Below are 25,243 nucleotides of genomic sequence, written 5' to 3'. Positions count from 1 at the left end.
AGACTGTGGTCATTTTCTTTATTCTTCCCAGCACTCCAACCCAGTCACATATCCATTGCCTGTTGGGACTCAGCTTCTTCAAGGTCACCCAGCAAAGAGCAGGGAGGATGGATACACCCTGCACTGGCTGGTCTGTCCTGTGGCGCCTCATGGTGCCTGTCCCCCCTTCTCCCCACCTAGGTCATTTGTCAGACTGCAGCAGAGCCCCTCCTGCTAAGGACCCCACCAAAGCTGGGGCGGGGCCCGCGGCAGCATCAGACCTGTGTGGGAAGGCAGTTCAGACCCAGCAGCCTTGCTCCGTGCGGGCCTCCCTGTCTGCAGACATCTGCTCCGGCTTAGCCAGTGATGGAGGCGGAGCGCATGGCCCAGGTGATTCCCAGCTTGCCCGTCTCCGAGCATGTGCTAGCCACAGTAGGGCCCATGTGGTGTAGAGGGGATGTGAGCTGTGGCCAATGCTTCTTAAAGAAGTAATTGTAGCTGTAGCCTTTGGATGAAAAGAGTGGATGACCCACCCATTACCGAGTCTAACTGTAAGCAGCTCAGAGGGAGGTGTGCTTGGCTAGAGTGACCCGTGAAAGGCACCAGGACCACTGAGAGGTCAGATGTGGTGTCTGCTGTGTGCTCTGTACTGGATCTCAGGCACTGGCCTCCCCTGTCCAAGCCCCCAACTAAACACAGGGTCCTTCTGTCAGGAGGGCCGTTGGGGGGACGAGGGCACAGCTCTTGAGTTGGGAGTTTGGCCTTGAGGAGGAATTGCCGTGGACGCAGCAGCTGCGCGATGAAGTACTTCACCCGTGCCATGTCTATCCAGAGACACAGTGGTGACTGCTGCCACGTCTGGTCCCCTGCCCCACCCCACACCCTCTTCCGGGGTTCATTTCTCTTTTGTTCCAATGCTTCCTCCTTTCCATTATGTGGTCAGTGGCTGTGGTCCTCTGGGATGAGCTAGGAGCAGCCGTGGATGCTAAGTGACAAGGCTGATGTGGCTGGTGGTGTAGGAGGAAGCCCAGAGACTGTACTTGATTCCTGTCTCTTTGTTTTCTTCCCTCTATATTCATTTGCAGGCTGGACGGTTTACCACCCAACGTCTGAGAGAGTGACCTATAAGTCTAATAGCAAACCTCGCGCTCGATTCCTCAGTGGACCTGTGTCTGTGTCCATCTGTCTGTATTTGTTCTTTTGTATTTTATCACCTCCTGGCCCTTGGTTTCTCCCCCATCTCCTCCCTGTCTTCATTACCTTCTACACATTTTATAGGATGCCACCCCACTCCATTGAACTCATCTATTTAATATAAATAACGGATCCCTGTCCATGCCCACGCATCTGGCCCCAGAAAGCACCAGTGCATGCTCTTGGCTCCTGCCTGGGCACTAAAAGCATGTGCAGTGGCCGGCCCACTCCTGACCTCAGTGCTCCACCCCAGACCCCCAAGGCACTCTGCATTTCTCTCATCATTTTTTTTTTTATGTTGGACGTAGTTTTATTTCTGTTGCGATTGTGGCAAATACACACGTCCACTGCCCCCAGTTCCAGCGACAACAAAAAGACAACCCCGGCCTTCTCTACACGCATGGTGTGTTTCACACGTGTCTGGACTTTGAAGACATGCATGTAGTGAATTAAGACAGTGCTAAAAGGTCACTGGAGAGTGTAACTTCTGTGCAAGGGCTGTATCACAACATTCAGTACTGTCTACCCACTGCCCGCTCCCTGCATGTGGAAATGCTGAGAATGGGCTCCAGCTCGGATGCCTTAGCCCCTCTCTCCATTTTGTTCACCTTGAATTCTCTCCAGTACTGGGAGAGGTGACTAGTAGCCTCTCGCTGCATTCCCCATATGGGCCAAGCCCCTCCTGGTCTTCTCTCTAGCTCCTGTACTTTACGTGGTGTGTTTCCCTCTCATCTCATGGACCTCAGAGATGAAGTCAATTATGCAGTTCCTGAAAGCCCTGCAAAACCAAAACTTAGTCCCAGTTGTCCTCAGAGTCTTTGGAATGCTATCCTGGTACCCAGGACTCATGTCCAGGAATGGCATACCTGCTTGGGGCTGTCCAAAATTGTTTTCATCTCTCATATCAATTGGCAAATTAATCAAAACCTGTGGGCTTTTCAGATTTTGATTTTTTTTAATAGAAAACTTAAGCTTTTTACCAATTGGATTGGACATGCTGATTTGGGGCACATGGCTTTTTACTTGTACAATAAAGATACATTGTGCTTGTTGGGACCTGAGGCCACAGTAGGCATCTGTCCCTGTCAGAGGGCCCAGAACATCCTCCCTGGGTGGGCAGGCAGGATGGGTCAGAGGCTTAGGACCAGGTAGAAATGCCCAGCGGAAGACCCAGTGCTCCTCTTCTGCTGACAGATGCCTTGTTCAGCTCAGGTGTCACTGGGCTGCTGGTTAGTTGGGTGGTGGGGTAGGAGGAGGCCTGCATCCTGGCTCCTTGCTCACTCACTCTTCTGCCCATATGTGTACAGCTATTGCCCGGGAGGTTGTAGTGTGAGGGCATCTGGGTATCCAGGCATCTCACGCTCAGACAGGTGACTATGTCCCTGCTGGAAGGGTTGCTGGCCAGACATAGGAAGCATGTTAGAGCAGGTTATGATTTCCCCTGGGTACTTGGGGTCAAAACATGTGAATGAGCAGCACCATGCTTATCTCTCAGGCTGTCACCATCTACCTTTATACCTACCTGGTTCTGTTTTTTTTTCTTTTTTTCCTTTTTTTTCTTTTTTTTAAAAAAGATTCTCTTTTGCTTCACCATTACTTAATATAAGATAAAAGAAAAATTTGAGGCACAGCAGGGACAAAGAGTTAAGGTTTTGCTTCTTTCATTGGTCAAGAGGAAAAGAATGTGTGTGGCACAGCTTGGTAGCAGATGAGGGACCTGGCCTCGGACAGATTGGTTTTAGGCAGCAGCACATGTCAGCCTACTGGGCCTTGGTTCTTCTGATACTGTGAATACAATGACACTGCTCTTTTCACAGCCTAGTTGTTTTCAGGCTGTGTTGTCTGAGTCCCTAGTCTTTTCAGGCCACAGTATGGCCTCCACATGCTCTGAGGTTGCTGGTGAGGCGAGTGCTTGGTCTGTGTTGGCCCTCTTGCCCACATCCATAGGGACTGGGCTGGTGTGAAGACTCTGAGCTTTCCTGTTGCTCCAATGGGGGCGGAGGAGCCAGAACACACACCCTCTCCTTCTTGTCCTGGTTTCCACTTGGCTGGCCCTTGGGGCTACTCCTGGAGCCACTATCTGCTAATTTCTAGGTGACCAGGGAGCATATACCTGTGAAAGACTTCAGAGCTGATCTGGGAGGGCCAAGAGCTTGGCCACAAGAGGATGAGGAGGGAGCTAGAGCTTGGACTCCCAGAGCCACGGCTGTGGGGTACAGGGGAGCTGGCCTAGCCCAAGCTGAAGAGGTTTTTAGTTTCTTGACTTGAAAGGAACAGGAGACAAGGCTCCATGAAAACAAAATCTGAAGTATAGGAAATCCCAATTCTCTGAAACTCAGAGAAGATACAAGAGGCTGGGTGGTAGTGCCCAGGGTGGAGCTGTAGGCAGCCTCCAGGGGGTCAGGAGGTGACCCCATGTTGGAGAAGTGACCAGGCTTGGGTCATAGAGAATGGAGAGGTTGCAGCCTCATTACCTCATTGGAGTGGGCGCCGGACAATCCTACTATCTCATGGGCAGACCTGGGGGAAGGCCAGAGCCTGAGGCATTGCAGACCCTGGGGATAGTCCCTGAGATCACTGCCCATCCTATAGAACCCCTCTCGCACTGTTGAACAGTTAGGGCAGCTTGGGTTGGGTTGCAAAAGTAGTGGTGTCCTGGTGTCCTGTTGGTCAGAAGTCGTTGTTAGTTAGACCCATTGACCCTTCCCTTCCCTGGCTCCTCCTTGTCTGACCAGAGGCAAATGCCATTATCCTCCAGGATCTCTTTTTCTGTGCACGTGGAGCCATTGTGTTTTTCTTACGTGTCTTCATCAGTGGGCCTGACATTTATAATACAGCAAGTTTGTCCCCGAGACACCCACTACCACTGTGCAGCACCCCTAGGCCCTGCCCTCCCTCCCTGTGGGGACACCCTGTGGTGGGTGTGGGAGAGGGCCCTGGGATAGGGGAGGACACCCAGGGAGGAAACTCCACCTCCCATGCAGTCCCCCACCATGCCTAAGCCCACCCAGGCCGAATTTGTGTGCAGCTCGAACAGCGGGCTGTCCAAGGAACCAGCCCCTGCGCTTCGGGAACCGTGCAACCTGGGCAGTGATGCTCAGGGTGAAGTCACCCCAGGGCAGAGCCAAGACGCATCGCTTCCCAGTTCCTGCTTCACAGATAAGTTTGGGCACTTTTCTCAGCTTAAGAATTTGGTGGCTCAATACATAGACACCCGAAATGGTGTTTTGATGCTATATGCCCATTTTCTGTGCCAGAACTGAGTGCCTATACTGTTGTTGGGGTAAGGCCAACCCACTGGAGATGTGTGTTGTCATGTGGGTGGGGAGCCCTGGCTGGTCTGTACTGTGGCTGCGGCCTCGGTTCCATGTGGCCTTCATCAATATTTGAACACTGTGATGAATGGCAAGTGTGGGGATGGCTATAGAGCCTGGCCCATATTTTAAGCATTCTGTCCCCATCAGATACCCCTGAATTTGAGGCATTCTCCTGGTAACCAGCCAAAGGTCTGGGGTGGGGGGTGGTGGCAGGTGCCCAGTAGGATGGCCACCCACACCAGGAGCAGCCTCTGTTTCTGTGCCAGAGTGAATACGGGGACATGTAGTGTGGGGGACCTCACCTTATTGCAGGCCTGGGTGCTGCCTGTTCTGGCTGTTGAGTGCAGGAAGCTTGTTGCTCTGTGAGATGCTCCTGTAGACGCATGCTACACGAGGACAAGATACTGTAGGTCATCCTTTGTCTTGCCCTACGTGGTCGTTTTCCCAAATAGTCCTGGGGCCAGGAACTTCCTAGGATCTACAGGTGAGATGTCCATTCTCCACAGGAAACTAGGGGTGGAGCTGATTTAAACCATTGTGCCCCACAAGGCCCCTATGTGGGCCTCTTGTACATCTTGTGTGGGGCCCAGGTAGCCTCGCGTGAGTCCCATACAGGTCCTATGTGGGCCCTTTGTGGGCTTCCTGTTGGTCTTATGTGGGTTCTGTCTGTGCCTCCCATGGGTCCTGTGTGGGTTTTGTGCGGGTGCCATGTGGATCATGTGTGGGCCCCGTGTGGGTCTTATGTGAGCCTTGGCGCCAAAGGGCCCTGTGTTCCCAAGATTCCATCTAAAACACAGACCAGTAAAGGCCCTTCAGCTACACGGAGAGTTAGCTGACTGGTCTGGACTGCTTCTGTTTGGCCCTTCTGTTTTCATTTGCACGTTAGAGATTGCAACAGACCATCATCACCTCCCTTTCTCAAGTCAGCCTCAGCACGGAGGATGAACTAAATAAGAACAACTGGATTTGGGTCTAATGCACATAGCTTTCCCCTAAGGAGCTTGGGTTGACCTTTGCCCCATGTTCTCTAACAGGAGGCAGTGGCTTGTTTTCCTTAGCTAGAATGCTGGGATGGTGCTGTTGTCAATGCCCTCCAGGGCAAGGTGAAGTGCTCCTGGTGAGGGGCCATGGATGGGAGCACAGATAGACCTTTCAGGGCAGCAGCACAGCCTTGCTGAGTGACTTTGGGGATGCCTGAGATGTCCTTGCCTGTACCATCTCTATCTGCCCTGCTCTCGGGAAGACAGGGTAAGCCGGGTGTGACAGTCCCTCCTGGCCAGCTTGTCTGCCCTCCAGGTGAGCACTGACTGTTAGGTCATGCCAGGCACTAAAGCCATTGTGTCACCTGTCTGTCAGCATGGACAGCCTTGGGGATTGCAGGGTCCAACAGCCCTCGGTGGTGGTCACCCTGCCCTGGTGGATAGGGAATACCAGGTGGGGCTGGGTATAGCAAAGAATATGGATCATCCCTGCTTCTCACCTCTTTAGGTAGGACCCCTTGTATTTCCTCCTTGATGCCCACCACTGGCCTAGTCAAGGCAGCTGTGGGAGATCCAGGATTGGCCTCAAACCTGCATAAACAATGTATCTTTTTGCACTTGGAAAACATCCCATGGGCCTTTTGGCCAGATGGAGCCAGGCCCTGCTGCAGTTAGCATTCTCCTCGCTGACATTAGTGGGATTTCTTGCCTCTACCAGTGGGGCTTCCGAAAGCCCTACATTTGAAAGCCAAGCAGTGTGCTTTGCCTTTTTTTGTTGTTTTCTTTCTTTTCTTTTTCTTTTTCTTTTTTCTTTTTCCCTTCCTTCCTTCCTTCCTTCCTTCCTTCCTTCCTTCCTTCCTTCCTTCCTTCCTTCCTTCCTTTCTTTCTTTCTTCCTTTCTTTCTTTTTTTCTCTTTCTTTCTTTCCCTCCCTTCCTTCCTTCCTTCCTTCCTTCCTTCCTTCCTTCCTTCCTTCCTTCCTTCCTTCCTTCCTTCCTTCCTTCCTTCCTTCCTTCTTGTCTTTTCTTTTTTCTTTTTTCTCTTCTCTTTTTTCTTTTCTTTCTTTTTCTTTTCTTTTCTTCTTTTCTTTCTTTCTTTTTAGAATATGCTTCTAGAGATACACACACTTCTATCTGAAGCTTGGGGCTTATCCCTGCACCTCTGCCCCTCAGCGAAGCTCGGGTGAACTGCACACTGACTCGGGGACGCCCAGTGAGCCTAGGCGGCTGATCCCTTCTCTCTGAACTGCTGGCCTTTGCTCCTCCTCGCACACTGATAACTTTTGCTTAGGGTGTGGTGGCTTGTCCCGTGTGTGCTGTCCTGCCTAATCCTGTGGTCTTGTGTCGTTTCTTTTTCCCTTGCAGGGTCTGCCTTGAAGCGTCTCTGTCTAGGCAAAGAGCACAGCAGTCGTAATTATCGGGTTTTTTTTACCCCTTGTCCGCTTTTCATCGCATGGGCTTTATTGTGGCTAGCGCACATCAAGGTTTCCAAGGCTGGGCCTGGAGCCACGGGGTGTGGGCCTGCTCTGCACCCACCCTCCGTGGGCACCGCTTCATCATCACCTGGTGGGACAGCCACCTGCAGGTGCCCCTTCACATCTCCATGACTCCTAGACTTTGTGCATTCTCGCCAGTTCACATCTAACAGGCTCTCCTTCTCCAGAACGTCCACACATTACCAATCGTTAATTGGCTCCTTTTCCAAAACCATAGGAATGAGTATTTCCTTGAAGTACTAAAGATGAGTGCCCCCAGAGGAGAGATGCCAGGACAAAATGGGTATCAGTCTACCTGGGCCACCCAATTGCTCTCATCTCGCGCCTTTTTTCTTTTGTTTTTTTTTTTTCTTTTCTGGCTGAAATGTTCATGTAGTTATAGCTTCGTGTGTGTGGAATCTCATTACTAATGTTTAACTGTTTGTGTCTGCTTTTTCGTCAGTAGCCACTAGACTACATTTTGCAATGGCTTGTTTGAAGAGATGGTCATTAGGTTATTATTATTATTTTTTAATGTAGAACATTTAAAAATTGGCTTATTTAAAATTACCAACCAGAAATTATGTGTTGGAGGGAGGGAAGGGGACACAATTTTTTAAAAAGTAAAATGTTCTGTGTTGGCTATTTAAAACAAATCTTTTAGTGAAGTGGTGAGTGCACTCATCTTTGTCCAGCGGTGTCTGACCATTGGCTATGGGTCTCCCCAGCAGCGAGGCTTCCCAGCTCCTCAAGGTGGTCAGCAGCCCCTCAGATGGTGCCCAGATTGCAGGCCCATGATGGAAAGCTCTGGGTGTTTGTGCCCTTTGTTAGTGCCTTCCGTACAGGCTTTGGTGAGGATAGGTGTAATTTCTGTGTCTTCAGTTCCAAACTACCAAGCCATTTAAATTCACAGGAATGCCAGTGGTCAATCACAAGCATTTTCCCTTTGCCTGAAGAATAGTGGGAGCTACTGTGTGCTGAGCTCTCTGCCCAAAATATTGTCCCCTTTGAGTCCTCGTATTAGAGCACAGAATACAGAAAGGCCTGGAGAGTCTGCCACCAGTCTCTGCCAGGAATTTTCTGAGCTCTCTCACTGTGGGGTCTGGTGGGCCCAAGCAGTATCAGCATGGTGGATGCCGAGTAAGGCTGCCAGCAGCTGGGGTCCTGTCCTCTGGCCTGGATGATGAGATGGGTTACACAACCTGTATAAATGTTCCATTGTGTTTAAATAAAGACCATCTCCTGAAGCAAGGTTTTGCCTGGCCTAAGCGAGACCATTGTATGGATGACTGCAGCCAGCCTTGGTGCTGGCAGTAGGTGTCACCAACCCTGGCCTGTATGTGCCTCTCCAGGGTCCTCTACCAGCAGCCTGGTCCCCGGCCCCGAGCCAGGTCCCCCACCCACCCTGCATGTCCAGGCTCAGGTGAACAACAGCAACAACAAGAAAGGCACCTTCACGGATGACCTTCATAAGCTGGTGGATGAGTGGACCAGCAAGACAGTGGGGGTCGCTCAGCTGAAGCCATCACTCAACCAGCTGAAGCAGACACAGAAGCTGCACAACATGGAGGCCACGGCTGGCTGGGCCCTTGGGCCTGGCGAAATACAAGCTGTAAGTGGGGTGTGGTGGCAGCAAAGCTACAGGATGGGAGCAGAGCTTCTACCCCAGATCTTAGCAGAGCAGCAGAACCTGGGGTCATCTGTTGTTGGGTTTTAAGGTATGCCCAGACCACATGGGGAAGAAGTCAGGAGCTGTTTTCTTATTTAGGTTTTGTTGTGTGATGCATTCTTGTGTTAGGACTATGCCGACTTCAAACCTACTTAGAAGAATATTTCCTCTTTTTCAGTCTTCTAGAGGAGTTTGTGCAAGATTGTGTTATTTCTTCCTGAAACATTTAACAAAGTTCATTGATGAGATCATCTGGGTTAGGAGTTCTTTTTTTTTTTTTTTTTTTTTTTTTTGAGTGTGGGTAGAGTCTCCTCTGACCTTTTATTTTGAAGAATTTTGAACATATAGAAGAGTTGAAAATTCTGCAGTGAACTCTCGCGTATCTTGTCTGCACTCTGTGATTGACATTTTGCTATTTTTATTACACATCTGTCCGTCCCTTGAAGGTAGTAGGTTTTCATAATGGATTCAATTTCTTTTATAGTTTTATACCATGTGGAGTTTCTCTTTTTTTTTTTTCTGTTAAACTCTGTTTTTGTAGCATTTGGTACATATCTAAATTTATCTAAGTTTAATTAATCAAGTCCATAATCTTTTTTCACCATTTGTAGAATTTGGAGTGATGTCTTGTTTTTCATTCCTGAAATTAGTCCACTCTTTCTCATTCTCTCCTTAGCAGTCTCTTTAGGGGTTTATAAATTTTATTAGCCTCTTCAAAGAATTTGTTTTGGTTTCGTATATGTTTCATTAATTTTCTTTCATTTCTTTCTGTCTATCTTTTGGTTACTTTTTTTATTCTAGAAAGTGTCTTGAGATGTGCAGTTTATTGATTTCTAGTCTTTCTTCTTTTAAAGGGCAGTCTTCAGGCTGTAAAATTTCCTTTACAGGTTTTAGTTTCATCTCAAAGATTTTGTTATGTAGTGTTTTCTTTGACCTTCCATTCAAAATATTTTGCAATTTTCACTATGATTTTAAGTAGCATAATTATTCATTTCCTTGTGATTTTTTATTACTGTTTTTTTAGCCTAATTATACTGTAATAAGAGAACAAATTTTGAGTGTTTTTAGTTTCTTTAAATTTGTTGGGACTGGCATTTTGATTGAAGTTGTCAGTGTTTGTCACTGTCCATGGATGCTTGGGGCCAGCGTCTTTTCATTCCCTCTCATATCCACACTCCCAGTCTCTTCTGAATGACTTCAGCACCCTCCTGATAGTTACACCTCCATCTGTCTAACTCCTTAAGTCCATTCTCCATTATTTGGCAGCAAAGTTGAGAATCCTTAACATGGACCCAAAGCCCTGCAGGGTCTGTGCCCTGAACCCTGGGCAGGCTCGTCATGTACTGGGCCATGCCTTGTCTGTCCGTCCTGCTGATCTTAGTGTTCAGATGGCTGGGATTCTTACTAAGGTTTTGTTTTTGTTTTGCTATTTTTTTTATGATAAATCTACATAACATGAAATTTACCATTTTAATCATTTTAAAGTATATAGTGAAATAGCATTATGTATGTTCACAATGTTCAATTATCACCACTATCCATATCTAGAACTTTTTTATCATCCCAAACAGAAACTACTCATTAAGAAATAACTCTCCAGTTCTCTCCCTTGGTACCTCCAGTTATCTAGCCCCTGTTAACTTTTAATTCTACTTTCTGTTTCTATGACTATAAATACTTTAGGTACCTCATATAAGCAGAATCATATAGTATTTGACTTTCCCTGTCTGGTTTATTTAATTTACCATACATTTGTGTTGTGGCATGTTTTAGAACTTTATTCTTTTTTTTTCCTTTTTTTTTTTTTGTGGTAAAATACATATGACCAAATTTGTCATCTTAACCATTTTTAAGTGCCAGTTTAGCGGCATTAAGTACATTAATATTGTTGTTCAACTATTACCACCATCTGTCTCCAGAATTTTTAAATCTTGCAACATAAAACTTCTGTACTCATTGAAAAATATCTCCCCATTTCTTCCCCCTGCCCCCAGCCCCTGGCATCCACCATTCTACTTTCTTTCTCTATGAATTTGATTATTCTAGGTCCTCATATAAGTGGAATCATACAGTATTTGTCTTTTTATAACTAGTTTATTTCATCAAGGTTCATCTATGTTGTAGCTTGTGTCAGAATTTCCTTCCTTTCAAAGGTTGAATAATATTCCATATATACACACTACATTTCGTTTATCCATTCATTCATCCATGGACACTTGGGTTGCTTCTACCTTTTAACTATTGTGAATAATGCTACTATGAACATCAGTGTACAGATATCTTTTTGAGATTCTGCTTTCAGTTCTTTTTAGGTATATATCCAGCAGTGGAATCACTGGATCATATGGTAATTCTATCTTTAATTTTTTGAGGAATTGCCACACTGTTTTTCACGGTGGCAACACCATTTTACATCCCCATGAACAATACACAAGGGTTCCAGTTTTACTTCATTTTTGTCAATACTTTTTATTTTCTGATTTTCTAAATGGTAATCATCCTAATGGGTGTGAGGTGCGATATCTCATTGTATCTTTGATTTGCATTTCCATAATGATTGGTAATGTAGACATATTTTCATGTGTTTTTTGGCTATTTGTATATCTTTTCTGGAGAAATAACAATTCAAGTTCTTTGCTCATTTTTGAATAGCAGTTTTTATTGTTCAGTTGTAGTTGTATTCTGGATATGAATCCCTTACCAGATATATGATTCACAGATATTTTCTCCCATTCTATGTGTTGACTTTTTACTCCATGGTTAATACCTTTTGATGCATGAAAGTTTTTAATTTTCATGAAGACCAATTTATCTATTTTTTTCTTTTGTTGTGTCTGTCTTTGGTGACATATCCAAGAAATCATTGATTGCGAAGTCCAACATCAAAGCTTTTCCTCTGTAATTCTTTCTAAGAATTTAATAATTTTAGCTCATATGTTTAGCTGCTAACTTCCATCCATCTTGAATTAATATTTATATATGGTGTTAGGTTAGGGCTTAGCTTCATTTTTTTTGTTGTTTTTTTGTTTTGTTTTGTATGTGGATATCCAGTTTTCCTAGAAGAATTTGTTGAAAAGACTCCTTTTCCCATTGAATGTTCTTGGCATTCTTTTTGAAAATCACTTAAACATGTGTGCAAAGATTTATTTCTTTATTCTGTATTGTATTGGTCTGTATGTCTTTTGCCAATTTCAGACTGTTTTGATTTATGTAGCTTCGTACTAAGTTTTGGAACTAGGAAATGTGAGTCCAACATTTTTTCTTTTTCAATGTTGTTTTGATTGTTGGAAGCCCCTTAAGAATCCTAGTGAATTTTAGTTTTTTTTTTTTTTTTATTAAAAAATTGCCATTGAGACTTTAATAGTAATTTCATTGAATCTATATATCCTTTGGGTAGTATTGACATGTTAACAACAGTAAATCTTCCAAACCATGAACATGGGATGATGTCTTTCCATTTATTTATGTCTTCTTTAATTTCTTTTAGCAATGTAATTTTCAGGATGTTTGTCTTTCAACTCCTTAAATTTATTTCTATTTTATTATTTTTTATATTATTGTAAAATGAAATTGTTTTTTTAATTTCCTTTTTAGGTTATTAGAAATATAACTGACTTTGTACCCTGCAACTTTGCTGAATGCGTGAGTTAGGTCTAACAGGTTTTTGTTTCTATTTTTTTTGTGGGTATGTGTGTGGATTTTTTTAGAGTTATCTACATGTAAAATCGTGTCGCCTCTGAACGGAGATAATTTTATTTCTTTCCAGTATGTTTGCCTATTTTTTTTTTCTGGCTTAATCTCTGGCTAGAACTTCCATTATGATATTGAATAGAAGTGGCAAAGCAAGGATCCTTGTCTTTTTCCTGCTTTTAGAGGAAATACTTTCAGCCTTTCACCTCTGAGAGTGATGTTAGCTATGGGATTTTTATGTATTTAGCCTTCATCATATTGAGAAAATTCCATTTGTTTCTAGTTTATTGAGTGTTTTTATCATGAGAGAGTGTTGGCTTTTTTCAAGTGCTTTTTCTGTATTAATTGAGATTTTATCCTTATCTTATTAATTTTTTTTATCCTTCATCTTATTAATGGGTAGCACATTAATTTTCACATGTTTAAAGCACTCTTAATTCCTGTGATAAATCTCACCTAGCAATGGTGTATACTCCTAACATGCTACTGATTTTGTTTTGCTAATGTTTTATTGAGGATTTTGGCATCAGTATTCATCCCCTGATAAATATTAGTTTGTAATTTTCTCTTCTCGTGATGTGTTTATCTATCTTTGGTATCAGGATAATGTTGGCCACATAGAATGAGTTAGGTAGTGTTTCCACCTCTTCTAACTTCTTAGAAGAGTTCTAGAAAGATTAGTGTTCATTCTTTAAGTGTTTGGTAGACTTCACCAGCGAAGTCATCTATCTGGTCCTGGCTTGTCTTTATTGAGAGGTTTTTGATTGCTGATTCAATCTTACTACTATTGTAGGTCTGTTCAGATTTTCTGTTTCTTCTTGAGTCTGTTCTGGTAGTTTGTGTGTCCCTGGAAATTTTTATATTTCATGTAAGTTATCCAGTATGGTAGCTAAAACTGTCAATTTGTCGATATTTACAAAGAACTAACTTTTGGTTTTATTGGTTTTTCTCTATTGTTCTTCTATTCTTTATTTTGTTTACTTTTATTATGATATACAGTTAGGTTATTGGTTTAAGATCTTTTTTAATGTAGGCATTTACAGCTATAAATTTCCCTTTGAGAACTTCTTTTTTTTAATCTCATAAATTTAGATGTGATGAATTTTCCTTTTCATTTGTTCCAAAGTATTTTCTAATTTCTTTTACCTTTTGTTTAAGAGTATGTTGTTTAATTTCTCCACATATGTCAGTTTTCTAGTTTTCTTTTTGTTATTTATTTCTAATTTTTTTCATTGTGTTAAAGAAGATACTTCATATGATTTTGATCTTTTAAAATTTGAGACTTGTTTCATGGTCTGACATATAGCCTGTTCTGGGGAATGTTCATTGTGCACTTGAAAAGAATGTATATTCTGCTGTTGTCGGATGGAGTATTCTGTAAATATTTGTTAGAACTAATTGGATTATGTTGGTGTTTAAGTTCTCTTATAGATTTGTCTGGTTTTTATATTCTTTGTTGAGTGAATTATTAAAGTATTAAAGTCTGCAACTAATAGTGTAGAATTGTCTATTTCTTCAGTTCTCTCTCTGCATCATATAATTTGGGGCTATATCATTAGATGCTTATATATTTATAATTGTTATGTCTTGATGGATTAAAACTTTTATCAATATATAATGTCCTTCTTTCTCTCTTGTAACCTTTTTTGACTTAAAATCGATTTTGTCTCATAATAACGTAGCTTCCCAGCTCTCTTTTTCATTTTTTTACTCTCAACCTGTTTATGTCTTTGTATTCAAAATGAGTCTTTTATAGATAGCATATAGATCAACCAGGCTTCTTATTCATTCTGTCAATCTCTGATTATTAATTGGAGAGTTTAATCAGTTTACATTTAATGTAATTATGAATTTGGAAAGATTTCTGCTATCCAACTATTTGTTTTCTGTATGTCTCATAGGTTTTTATTCCTCAATTCCTTCATTACTGCTTTTAAACAAATACTTGATGTTTTTTTAATAGTATATAATTTTGATTCCCTTTCTCTTTACTTTTCTGTATACTTTTAATTAGTCTCTTATTAGTTACATTGGGGATTACAATTACTGCCTTAAATTTATAATAACCTAGATTAAATAATACAGACTTCGTTTCAATAGTATATAAACAGCCTACTCTTAGACATTATCATTTCTCCCCCTTTGTATTGTTTTTGTCACAGATTGAATTTTTATGTTACCTGCCCGTTAACATAGATTTACAATTACCGTTTATTGCACTTGCCTTTTAAATTATATAGGGGAAACATGGAATTAAAACCAAAAGTACAATAGATTTACCTACTTAGTTACCTTTTTTATTTCTTCATATGGCTCTGATTTACTGTCTGTTATCCTTTCACTTCAGTCTGAAGGACTGCTGTTAGCATTTCTTATAGGGCATATCTTTTAGTAAAAACCTGCCTTAGTTTTTGTTTATCCAGAGTCTTAATTTCACCTTTATTCTTGAAGGGTCCTTTCATTAGATGTAGAATTCATGATTGACAGATATTTCTTTATGTAAAGTGTTTTTTTTTTTTTGTCCCATCTCTTTGTCTTTGTCTCTCTCTTCTCCTTCTTAGATGCCCATAATGCATATATTTTATAGTATTCTTCAGAACCTTAGGCTTTGTATACTTTTCTTCATTCTTCTCTTTCTGCTCCCCAGACTTGGTAATTTCAATTGAATGGTTTCAAGTTTGCTGATCATTTATTCTGCCTGCTCATATCTGATGTTGAGCCCCTCTAGTAGAATTTTAAATTTCAGTTATTATATTTTTTCAGCTCTGATATTTTTGTTTGATTCCTTTTCTAATTCATCTCTTTATTAACATTCTCATGTTGTTCATCTATTATTTTCCTGGTTTCTTTTTTGTCCATAGTTTTCTTTAACTCTTTGAGCATATTTAAGACAGATGACTTAATGTCCTTATTTAGTAAGCTCAAAGACTTCCTCAGGGATGGTTTCTGTTATTTTTTCTCTTTGTATGGCCATACTTTTCTGTTTGTTTATATAATTTATGATTTCTTATTGAAAACTGGATATTTGAATATTATAAGTAGTAACTCTGGAAATCAAATTCTCCTTTTTCCCAGTATTTGCTGGTTTTGTTTGTTGAAAGCTTAGCATGTGTTCAGCAATTATTTTGAGTGAAATTTTCTTGAACATCAGGGGCTTCATTTGCGTAAGCCTTTACTTCTTGCTTGCATTGAGACTAGTAGTGAAAGCTTAGGATCTTCTCAAGACTTTTCTGAACATGCATCTTGCTCTATGTATACACATGGCTTCCTAAATTCCCCAGTAAATTCTAATTTTGAATGCCCTAATTTCCCAAAGAAACTTTCTCCTGTGCTTTTTTTACCCTGGCTTTAGGCAGTCTGTATATGTCTCGATCATAATCTTTGGCCCCTGGCAACTGTGGATTTTTTGATTGCCTTACAACGTTTTTGAGTGATAATATAAATTTGGAGTTCCAAATTTAGCCAGACAGAGAAGTACACCTGTGTGAGCCCTTAAGTCCCCCACCCCCACCCCAAACAGGTTAGGACAGACATATAAAATAATTTGTGAATATGATCTCTGCTCCCTCCAGACCAGGGAATCATACTGGAGGAATGTTAGCTGCCTTCTTCAAGAGTGTTGTAAAATCATGGAGAGGATGAGCCAAGGACCAGTAAAAATAAAATGCTTTCCTACTTTTTAAAATTTGCCCTTTTCTCTATTTGTGTTTTGCTTCTGCTTGATTGCTATAAACCTTTAGCTGCTTTCTGGACTTCTGACAAAATTAGTTCTTACAGTTTCTGGTGTTTTTTTCCCCAATGTTTCTGTGGAATGATGGAAGTTTGGATCTGCTTACTCCTCCATTTTGCTAGTATCACCCCTAATCTAATGAGTTTCTCTGTGTTTGTGTATATTTTATCAGTTATTGAAAGATGTTTCATTCCTTCTTGCTTCTGATCTTCATCTGAGGTCATTCAGAATATCATTGAATATATGTGTACTTGTAATTAATTTTTTAGTTTTTGTCTAATAATGTCTTTGTTTCATCGCCGTTCTTAGAGGATATTTTCAGTGGATATACAATTCTAGGTTGGCAGTTATTTAAGCATGCTGACATTTTCATTCCACTGTTATTTGGCTCCCCTTTTTTTTGTCAGAAGCAAGCAGCCAGTCTGTTGTTCCTCTGAAGACAATTTTTTGCTTCCGGCTTCACATGTTTTCATTTTCATAAGATTTATAATGTGATGCCTAAGAATATACATTTTTATCCTGCTTAGACTTCAGGGGGCTTCATGACTCCAAGGCTTGATTTCTTGATCAAATTTGGATTTTTTTTTTTTTGCCATTATCTCTTCCCATATAGCTTCTGCCCAACTCTCTTCCCCCTCCTCTCCTTTTGAGATTCCAATCCACGTGTGAAGTCTTTTACTCTTTCTTTTGCCTCTTACATATTTTCTCATCTTTTGTCTCTTAATACTTTCTTCGACATATTTTCTTCAGATCTTTTAGTTCACAAAATTTTTTTCTTTTTTGTCTAAGCTGCTATTAATCTATCCATTGAATTTTTAATTTGTTATTGTATTTTTCAGTTGAAAACTTTGTATTTGTTGTTCCCATCCCCCAACACACACACACATCTACTGTATCTTTTTTTATAGTTTCCAGCTCTCTGCCCAAATTCTCAAACTCTGTCTTTCATGTAGTATTTTACAGTTTCCATTTTCCGTTTAACCTAGTTTTCCTTTCTATGGCCTTGTCTTTTTTTGTGACTTATTAAAAAATTGTGGGATATCATATTTGAAAATTTATTTATAAAAAGAATTTGAAGACTAGAAGTAGGTTTCTTATTGTTTTCATTTGCCTTTGGGTACCTTTACACAATCTTTTTGGCCATTTTGTGTAAAGTTCTTGGTCAAGGATCTTTACCATTTAAAAGTTGAAAAATCTCTATATTATTGACTTATGTGAATTCATTGTATATCCTTTGCCACATACAGTTGACTCTTGAACAACATGAGGATTAGGGATGCCAACTCTTGTGCAGTCAAAATCCACATTATAACTATAGTCAGCCTGCTGCATACATAGATTCTTAACTGCATATCGAAACTCTAGTTGACCATTGAACAACACAGGTTTGAACCACTCAGGTCCACTTATAATGCAGATTTTTTTCTATGAGCCTGTGGCTTGTCTTTTCATTTTCTTAATGATGAAAGAGAAATGGCAGAAGTTTTAATTTTGTTGAGGTCTAGTTTATCAAATTTTTTATGTTCAGTAATTTTTTTTTGTTCTATCTGAGGAATCTTTGCCTTTTACCAGACCAGGAAGATATTCTCCTTTGTTTTTTTCTAGAAGTTTCATAGTTTAGCTGTTGCAGTCAGGCCTGTAAACTACCTCAATTTAACTTTTTTGTATGGTTTGATTTATTATGTGATTCTTTTTTGTCTAAGCTGCTATTAATCTATCCATTTAGGGGTCAATTTATTTTCCTATGTGCATATATAGTTGTTCTAGCACCTTTTTTTCCAACATTCTTCAAGTGGCTATATATATGTAGCTTCATTTCTAAATCGCTGTTTTGTTCCATCAAGCCGTTCTTTTATCCTTATAATAGTACTATATGCTCTTAATCACTGTGGCTTTATTGTAAGTTTAATATCTGATAATGTAAGACCTCCTACATTGATCTTCAAGAATTTCTTGATTTTTTTTTAGGTCCTTCATACTTCCATACATTTTACAAACAACCTGTCATTTTCTACAAAATAGCCTTTTGGAATTTTGATTGGGATTGTATTGGATCTTTTGATACAACTGGATGAGATTTGACATGGTAACAATATTGCGTATTCCGATGAGCAAATGACATTTTTGTTAATGTCTTTTATTTTCTATAAGCAAAAGTTTTGTAGTTTTCAATGTAAAGGTATCACACATATTTCATTAAATGTATCCCTAGGTAGTGGATGTTTTGGAATGCAGTTGTAAATTGTATTGTTTTAAAGTTATATAATCTCCCATTGTATGTTAGTATATAGAAATATGGTTGAATTTTGTGCAGTCTTGCAAAATTTGCTTTTTAGTTCTAGAAAATGGTTTGTTCATTCTTTTGGGTTTTCTCTGTACACAATGTCGTTATCTATAAATAAAGGTTTTTTTTTCCCCTAGTCTGTGCTTCTCTTCCTTTCCTTGTCTTGTTTGGGACTTTCTATGCATGTTGACTAGGAGCAGGGGGCATTGGGAGAAGTGCGTTTGGCATTTCATATCAGTGCAGGGTTGGCTGCAGATTCTGTAGAGCCCCTTCACAGATGGAGGAGGTGCCTCTGGCCTTCACTGCTGTGCTTTCCTTGAAAGAATGCGGAACTCCTAAGATATTCTCCATGCATCTGTGGAGAGCATCATGTGGGGTTCCTTCTCGTTTTATAGCTCGGGTGAGGTGTAACAATTTCCACTGGGACAGCAGCATTGCATTCCTGGGGCACACCCCACTAGGTGGTGATGTTTTATCTTTTTTAGTTGCTGGGTTAGATCTGCCAACATTTTGTGTGGGGAGTTTGAACTTTGTTGTTCTCCTTTCTTTCAGTAGTCTCCTCTACCAAAAGGTTTCTATGTCATGGTCATGCGGGTCTTACCAACTATCATTGCTCACTGCCTCACCCTTGTGCTCTCCTCTGGGGTGTGGAGAGCAGTGGGGCTTCCCTGCCATTGATTCCCAGGCTCTGGGCACATGCCCCTCAAAGCTCTTGGCTGCTCTTGTCCTTTCATATTGGCACTGACCGGTCAAGCAGGAGGCCTTTGGGTTGAGATGTGTGATCTCTCACTGCACCTTCAGGGATCAGGCCCTAGAGAGCCTGCTCTGGTCTGTGGATACCTGGGGTTTGTGGTCTAGAGGTGGCCAGGCTGTATATTTGAGGAATGAGGCAAGGTGGACCTCTGCTTCTGGTCCCATACTGTCAATGGTATCAGTTATTAGAAGGAACCCCAAGGTGCCTAAGAATGGAGAAACTTCAGGAACCCCTGGGGCCATTGCAGCCATATGTACCCTCCTCTTCTTGTTTTTTAGATGAATACACCTCGAGCAACAGTGGGGACACCATGTCTGGCCCTGGCACCTGGCCCTCTACCCACCACGGTCATTCCTGGAACCTCCTTGACCCTCTCCGTGCCAGGTACTACCCTCTCTGGCTTCTAAGCCTCACCCTGTGCACTGCCTCTGGGCCAGTACAGTAGCCTGCTTCCAGCTCCAGTTTCTTGGAGTAGCTGGGTAGCCCAGGAAGGCAGCCAGAGCCTTGCCTGGGGATCAGGCTTGGGCATAGCAGATAGGCCCATGCTTCTCATGTTCTTAAGGCTTCCAGTGGCCAGCACACATAACCCTCGGCTGCAGATCACGTAGCTCTCTAACTGCTCTGCTCTGAATTGAACAGCCCAGAGGAGCTGGATTGTCATTTGATCTCTGAGCCCTACTCTGGCTGCCCAAAGGTACCCAGTGAAGGGACCAGCGTGAGGGCCACTCTTGCTTTCTTTATTGCTGCAAACACTGTTTCTTCTTAGGTTCCATTGGTCTACATTTGCAGTCTTTGCATGTACTTCCTGTGCTTGAATTGATGGTTAGAACATTGTAATCACCCTGCAGAATTACAGTGCCTTGAATTATAGCCTTTCGTTGCCTGATGGAAAGAGATATTTAAAAAACCCATATATCAGGAAAGGTGCATTTTATTTAAAATTGTGTTGTGTGTTGATATCTTTATATCCCATTAAATTGCAGAAGCATAAATGGTCTACAAGTCTGAAGCTAGAGTCTGATTTTTAGTTTCCTATTGTAAGTGGCTTTTTTTTTTTTTTTTTAAATTGAACTAGTGACCTTGAATATTGAAGAATTGCAAATGGTAGGGGAATTTTGCTTCATGCTCATGAAAGGTCTTTTTGGGCTTTTATGTCACTGGCAGCAGACAGATGGACACACTCAACTGCTATGCTGCAGGTGCTGCCAGTGAGGTACTTAAGGGGTGCATGGCTCCTGGGGCCAGGCATTAGTAGTAGTAGTTAATCTTTTAGTAAGGAACATGTTATGGCAGCTATGTTTGGCTGTGTGGAACCTGCTGGAAAGTGATAGGCGAGCAGAGATGCCTTCAAGATCCAAAGTCAGGCAGGGCTACTGTGAGGTGGAGAAAGTGAGGGTGTGTGTGAGAGCAGGAGCACAGGCAGCTGCTGCCCTGCAGAGACAGCAGGGCCTCTTTGTCTCGGGGGTCCACCCACTCTTCTGCCTGCCCTCCTCCCTTTTCTATCATCTGCACTGAGGCCGGTGGCTGCCTGGGTCTCTGTCTGCCCAGTGCTTGCAGACTGGTCTGCCTTCCTCTGTCCCCCAGACTGCTCTCTAAGCACCAAGGTCACCCTGCCTGGGGCAGGGATATATCTCACCTAGAGTCTCACATCAGTGGGACTCATCCCAGATGGGCACCAAACAGCCCCTAGTGGAAGCCGAAGGCCCTGCTCCTCACTGGCCAGAGTATTTCCCACCTCCTGCAGGGAGGCAGCTGGTTGGGCCACCCAGCTGTGAATTAATTATAGAGTTCTGCTGTACTTGGTACCTCACTAAAACTAGCTAACAAATTTTGGTTTAAATTTATTATTCCATCAATTCAATTAGAATTGAATTTTCTAGGTAATTATGCAGAATCTTCTGCTAGGACACAATCCTGTAGTAAGAGATTTTTGTTCTCTGTGAGGTACCTGCTTTGTAGAGTCTCAGTGTCAGGTTCCTGAAGGCGGTAGAAGCCACCTTCTCCCACTCCCCTGCACTAACTTGAGCTTTAGAGCTTTAGCCTTGTATACAAATGATCAGTGGCATGGAATCCCCAAGAGATTGTATATTTGAAGGAGAAAAATAAACACTTTTGCTTGGAAACTGTGAAACTTCTTTTTCTTCTGTCCATGTAAAAGCCATACCAGCCAGCTTCATTGAGAAAACAGGAGAGGGCACCTGGGTAGGTCGACAGGCAGTGGGTGTCATCTCACCAGCGGGAGCCAGGTGTAGCAGATGATGTGCCGCCGGGCTCATGAAATGAGAGTGAGATGTCAGGTGGGACCCTGTCTTCTGCACACAGCTCCCACTGGGTGTGGCCTAGGCCCCAAGGACAGACAGCCTCTACCAGCTCCAGGCCTGAACTGGCCTATGTTCTCTGCTTTCAGCCATTCAAACTGAACTGCATTTCGATGTGGGAAGGACTCTGACCCATGGACAGAGTGAGTCTCATGGTCAACTAAAGGGTAACCCTGCTCCCTTTCCATGTTGGCTCTCTCCCAGAAAGCTGGATTTACGTGACTCTGTGAATGAAGCACAGGGGGAGGCATCTGGCCCTGGGCCTTGTGAGAGAAGGAGAATTTAGGCTGAAACCATCAGAGGGTCATTTAAGGGATTCCGCTGTCCCAGAGGCACAGGGCCATGTCACAGGTGTGGGTGCAAGGAGGGTATCCACCACGCACCCCCTCTACTTCCTCCCGCTGGGGCTCAGTATGTTTTCCTGGCCCAGCTACCCTTGATGTCCTCATGCTCAGTGGTCTGTGCATCTGTATGCATTCAAGCTGGGAGTCACAGCACAGCGCCTCCTGCTCCATCCAGCTTGGGTGACTGCCCCCATCTGCTGTTCTCACATTTCCACCGAGATGCAGTCAGGGTTTGTGCCACTGCTCATGGAGGGAATGAGGACCTTGTGCCTGCATTTAGGGCTTCCTCTCCATTGGCCCCGGGCAGAGGCTGGGGCATCTTGGGGTTAATGTGCCCAAGGAGCCAGAGGCACAGCTTGCTTTCTGTTATCTCAAGCATGCAGGCTCTGGGATGCCCTGTCTGATTTGAGGCAGTTGCTCAGTGTGGAAGGTGGCCAGAGGGCAGAGGCTGCCTGGGGTTTATCTGCATGGTGCACAGGTTTTGGTCAGGCCTCTGGGCCCTCTGAGGAATGTGACTGCTTTGGCATCACTGCTCCACCTTCTGGGGTCTGGTGCAACCATGTAGGGCTTGTAATGAGCTGTGGTGGTTTTGTTTTCTAGATTCTGAAAGTGAGAAGCCCGACTGAACCCAGGCAGGCCGATCTGACCCAGACGCCAGGCCCCATGTCGTCTCACGCAGAGCAGGCGAGTCCGCGCCTTGTGTCAGTTCACACTGTTTTGTAACCACTTTCTAAGCATTTTTTATTCACAATTGGAGACACAAATGTAATGCAAGAATAAAAAATATTTTGGGGGAAAAAGGACTTTGGTTTTTCAAACTCTCTTTTCCAGTGGCCCCCAGACAAGCAACTGGCCTTATACAGCAGTGAGCACAGGTGAGGGGTGCTGGAGAAACTCCAGGGACCACACAACGGGCTGTCTAGGACACCCTCAGCCAAGGGATTTCTGGGTGTGGTGATGAACATTTACAGTTTACAAGGTGACTTATAGTGCTTTTTTTAGCTCAGGGTCTTCGAATTGAACAGTAGCCAGAACAAGTAAGATAGGTGACATGGTCCCACTTCTTGGAGAATCAACTAAGGCCATGGATGGCAAGTGGCCTGATATATTTCCAAGCTCTTCCTCCTTCAGGCCCAGGGTGATGCCTATTTGCTGTGGGACCCTGGAAGCTGAGCAGGAGTACACATCTCCAATGATGGGCCCCTGGCCTGCAGAGACTCAGGCCTTTGTGCACACAACTCCATTAATTTTGCTGACCCTCCCACTCTGTTGCTCCATGTCACTTGGAGGCATGTCACCCACTCTTGGGTACAGTGGAGCATCCATAGTGGCCTGAAACATTGAGACCCCTGAGACCACTGGCTACCAAGGGTAGCAGGACAGACTAGCCCTATGGTGGGACCCCAGGGCATACTGTAAAAAGTGGGAAACCTGCAAGTGTTCTCACAGAGAGATGTAGGTGGTAAAATTGTAGCCCGACCTGCAGGTACTGGCTCACACTAGGGCTGGGGCAGAACTCAGGGGACCCCACATCAGGATGGGGAATTGCATCTTTGTTTTCATTGATGTCTGGCAACAGTGCTTCCTCGGTATGGATGGAGGCTGGGGGCTAGCAGCACCTGGGGCATGTCACTGTTGGAGCCCACAGATGCTGTATATAACATTGCAGTTGTCGCAGGTGTCCTCAGACATCATTTACCTTCATCACAACAAAACACCAGTCCCTAAGACTCCTACAACAACTGGCTGATGAAAGCAGAGAGATGTGGGTTTCCTGCTTCCCACAGCTTCTCAGGGGACTTATGGGTGTGGTGTGAGGGCTTGCCGACACAGCGTCTGTATGGAGGTTTGCTGGTGTGGTATGCAGGTGCCATGCGGGGGTGGGTGGGCAAGATACCAGTGTGGAGGTAGGCAGGCACAGCGCGGGAGAGGACATCAGCATGGAGGCGGGTGGGCTCAGTGTGGCATGTGTAAGCATAGTGTCAATGTGGGAATGTGTGGACATGGCCTCTTGGGGGCGGTGGGAGCAGTGCATGGGGGCTGCCTACCCCATCTCTTGTCAGTAGGTATGCCCCAGTGGACACACCCAGCATGTGCCTGGGCCTCTGGCCCCTGCTCAGCCCTATGATAGAGCAGAGGAGCCAGTGCAGCCAGACATGATGCCATTCTGTGTTTTTACTCTGTTTGGTTTGTCACCATGTTTATGGCTCCTGCTCTTGGGTTTCAGTTGATGATAGTAATGCAGTTTATGTTTTCTGATGGCAAATTTAAATAATTTCTTTTAAGTAATATATGCTAATGGTAAAAAATAGGTAGTAAGATGGTAAATGGTAAAAATAGTACATGAGCTAACAGTAAAAATTGCAAGGGCAGAGAGACACTTATTTATACCATAGCACATCTGAGAGCTTGACTTGCTCTCCCAGCAGCCTTTGGAGCAGGAATCAGTCTGTACTCCTTACCTGCTGGGACCCTCAGTAGCAGAGTCTGCCGCATCCCAACTCGGAGCAGTGGGTTGGGTCCTCCCTGCAAACAGACATGGCCCTCGGGAAGTTCTCCATTGTAGTGTTGATCAGCACTGACAAGCTACTGATGGTGATAATAAAACAGGTGTGTGTAGGATCTCGAACATTGGTCTTCTTCTGCCTTGCACAGCCAGCCTCCAGCGCTCCAAGGGTAAGTCTTAATCTCCCTCTCCAAGTCCAAGGTGCTCTGGTGTCTACCTCACTCAGTACCAGATGTGTCCCCTTTGGACTTGGCTGCAGAGACATGGTTCACCAGCCCCACCTCTGCCTTTTGCTGCTGCTGTTCACCTTCCTGCAATGCTCTGCTGCAAAACTCCAGCAAGACTCTCACCAGACCCCTGGAGGGGTCTTTTGCTACCTCTTATATGTCACACTTGGCTTTGAGCCCCTGGGGGCAAAATTTAAGAGCATCTTTCATATCCCACACCTCTCAGAATAGTCATCAACGATCATAGCTGCTGCACAATGGATTGTGGCCAAAAGTGAAGCTCTACCTTTGGACAGAGGCCAGTAGTGGGTGCTTTTTGCTACTTATTGGATTTCTGGAATGGAAAGGACCTGCCAGGACAGGGACAACAGCATTGTCCAGGTTTGTCCCGGGTTCCATCTATTCCAGCTGCAGGCTCTGCTTTAAGTTCTAGTTCTGTCCTAGAGGGCTTCCCACAGCCCACTCTCCTTCCCTGATGGCTGCGATATATGAGTGGAATAGCTTCAGCTCTGAAATGTGCATCTTATTAAAGGGGTGGTTGATTTTCTATGACCTGAGAAAATGCAGCAAAACAAAAGTAAGCATCCCCAAGGATTCCAAATAACAGAGGTTATACTGTTCAGAGTATACTGTGCACACTGACATTGTGCACTACATTTCCAGGTTATAAGTAACTTTATACTGTGACCAAACCAAAGCGAGTTCACATGCAGCAAAGCCAAAACTCCTGAACACCAAGGTTTGCAATGGAGAAATTAGAGTGGTTTATTGGCATTGTG

At 43.5% G+C, this 25,243-nt stretch overlaps 1 protein-coding gene across 16 annotated transcripts in view; it reads left to right on the top strand.

Annotated features, from left to right (window-relative positions):
* The window catches only part of WNK2 (WNK lysine deficient protein kinase 2), a 105,618-nt gene extending 83,087 nt beyond the window's left edge, over positions 1–22,531 (top strand). For 5 of the 16 annotated variants that reach the window (XM_036239077.1, XM_016126018.2, XM_016126026.2 and 2 more), the window contains 7 exons: positions 181–369; positions 1,065–1,163; positions 6,833–6,877; positions 8,295–8,554; positions 19,348–19,453; positions 21,477–21,530; positions 22,332–22,531. In XM_036239077.1, coding sequence (XP_036094970.1) covers positions 181–369; positions 1,065–1,163; positions 6,833–6,877; positions 8,295–8,554; positions 19,348–19,453; positions 21,477–21,530; positions 22,332–22,357 — 779 coding nt within the window. In that variant the 3' untranslated portion in view covers positions 22,358–22,531. Of the gene's footprint in view, positions 1–180; positions 370–1,064; positions 1,577–4,201; positions 6,267–6,832; positions 6,878–8,294; positions 8,555–19,347; positions 19,454–21,476; positions 21,531–22,331 lie in introns of those variants that run through there. The other 11 variants (XM_016126019.2, XM_036239076.1, XM_016126017.2 and 8 more) reach the window with 11 other exon arrangements.
* The last annotated feature ends 2,712 nt before the right edge of the window (positions 22,532–25,243 follow it).

Source organism: Rousettus aegyptiacus, unplaced genomic scaffold, assembly GCF_014176215.1.
Source record: "Rousettus aegyptiacus isolate mRouAeg1 unplaced genomic scaffold, mRouAeg1.p scaffold_m13_p_3, whole genome shotgun sequence".
NCBI classification, from domain to species: Eukaryota; Metazoa; Chordata; class Mammalia; order Chiroptera; family Pteropodidae; genus Rousettus; species Rousettus aegyptiacus.
The sequence above is the reverse complement of the archived record's forward strand: the minus strand, read 5'-3'. Positions and strand labels throughout refer to the sequence as shown.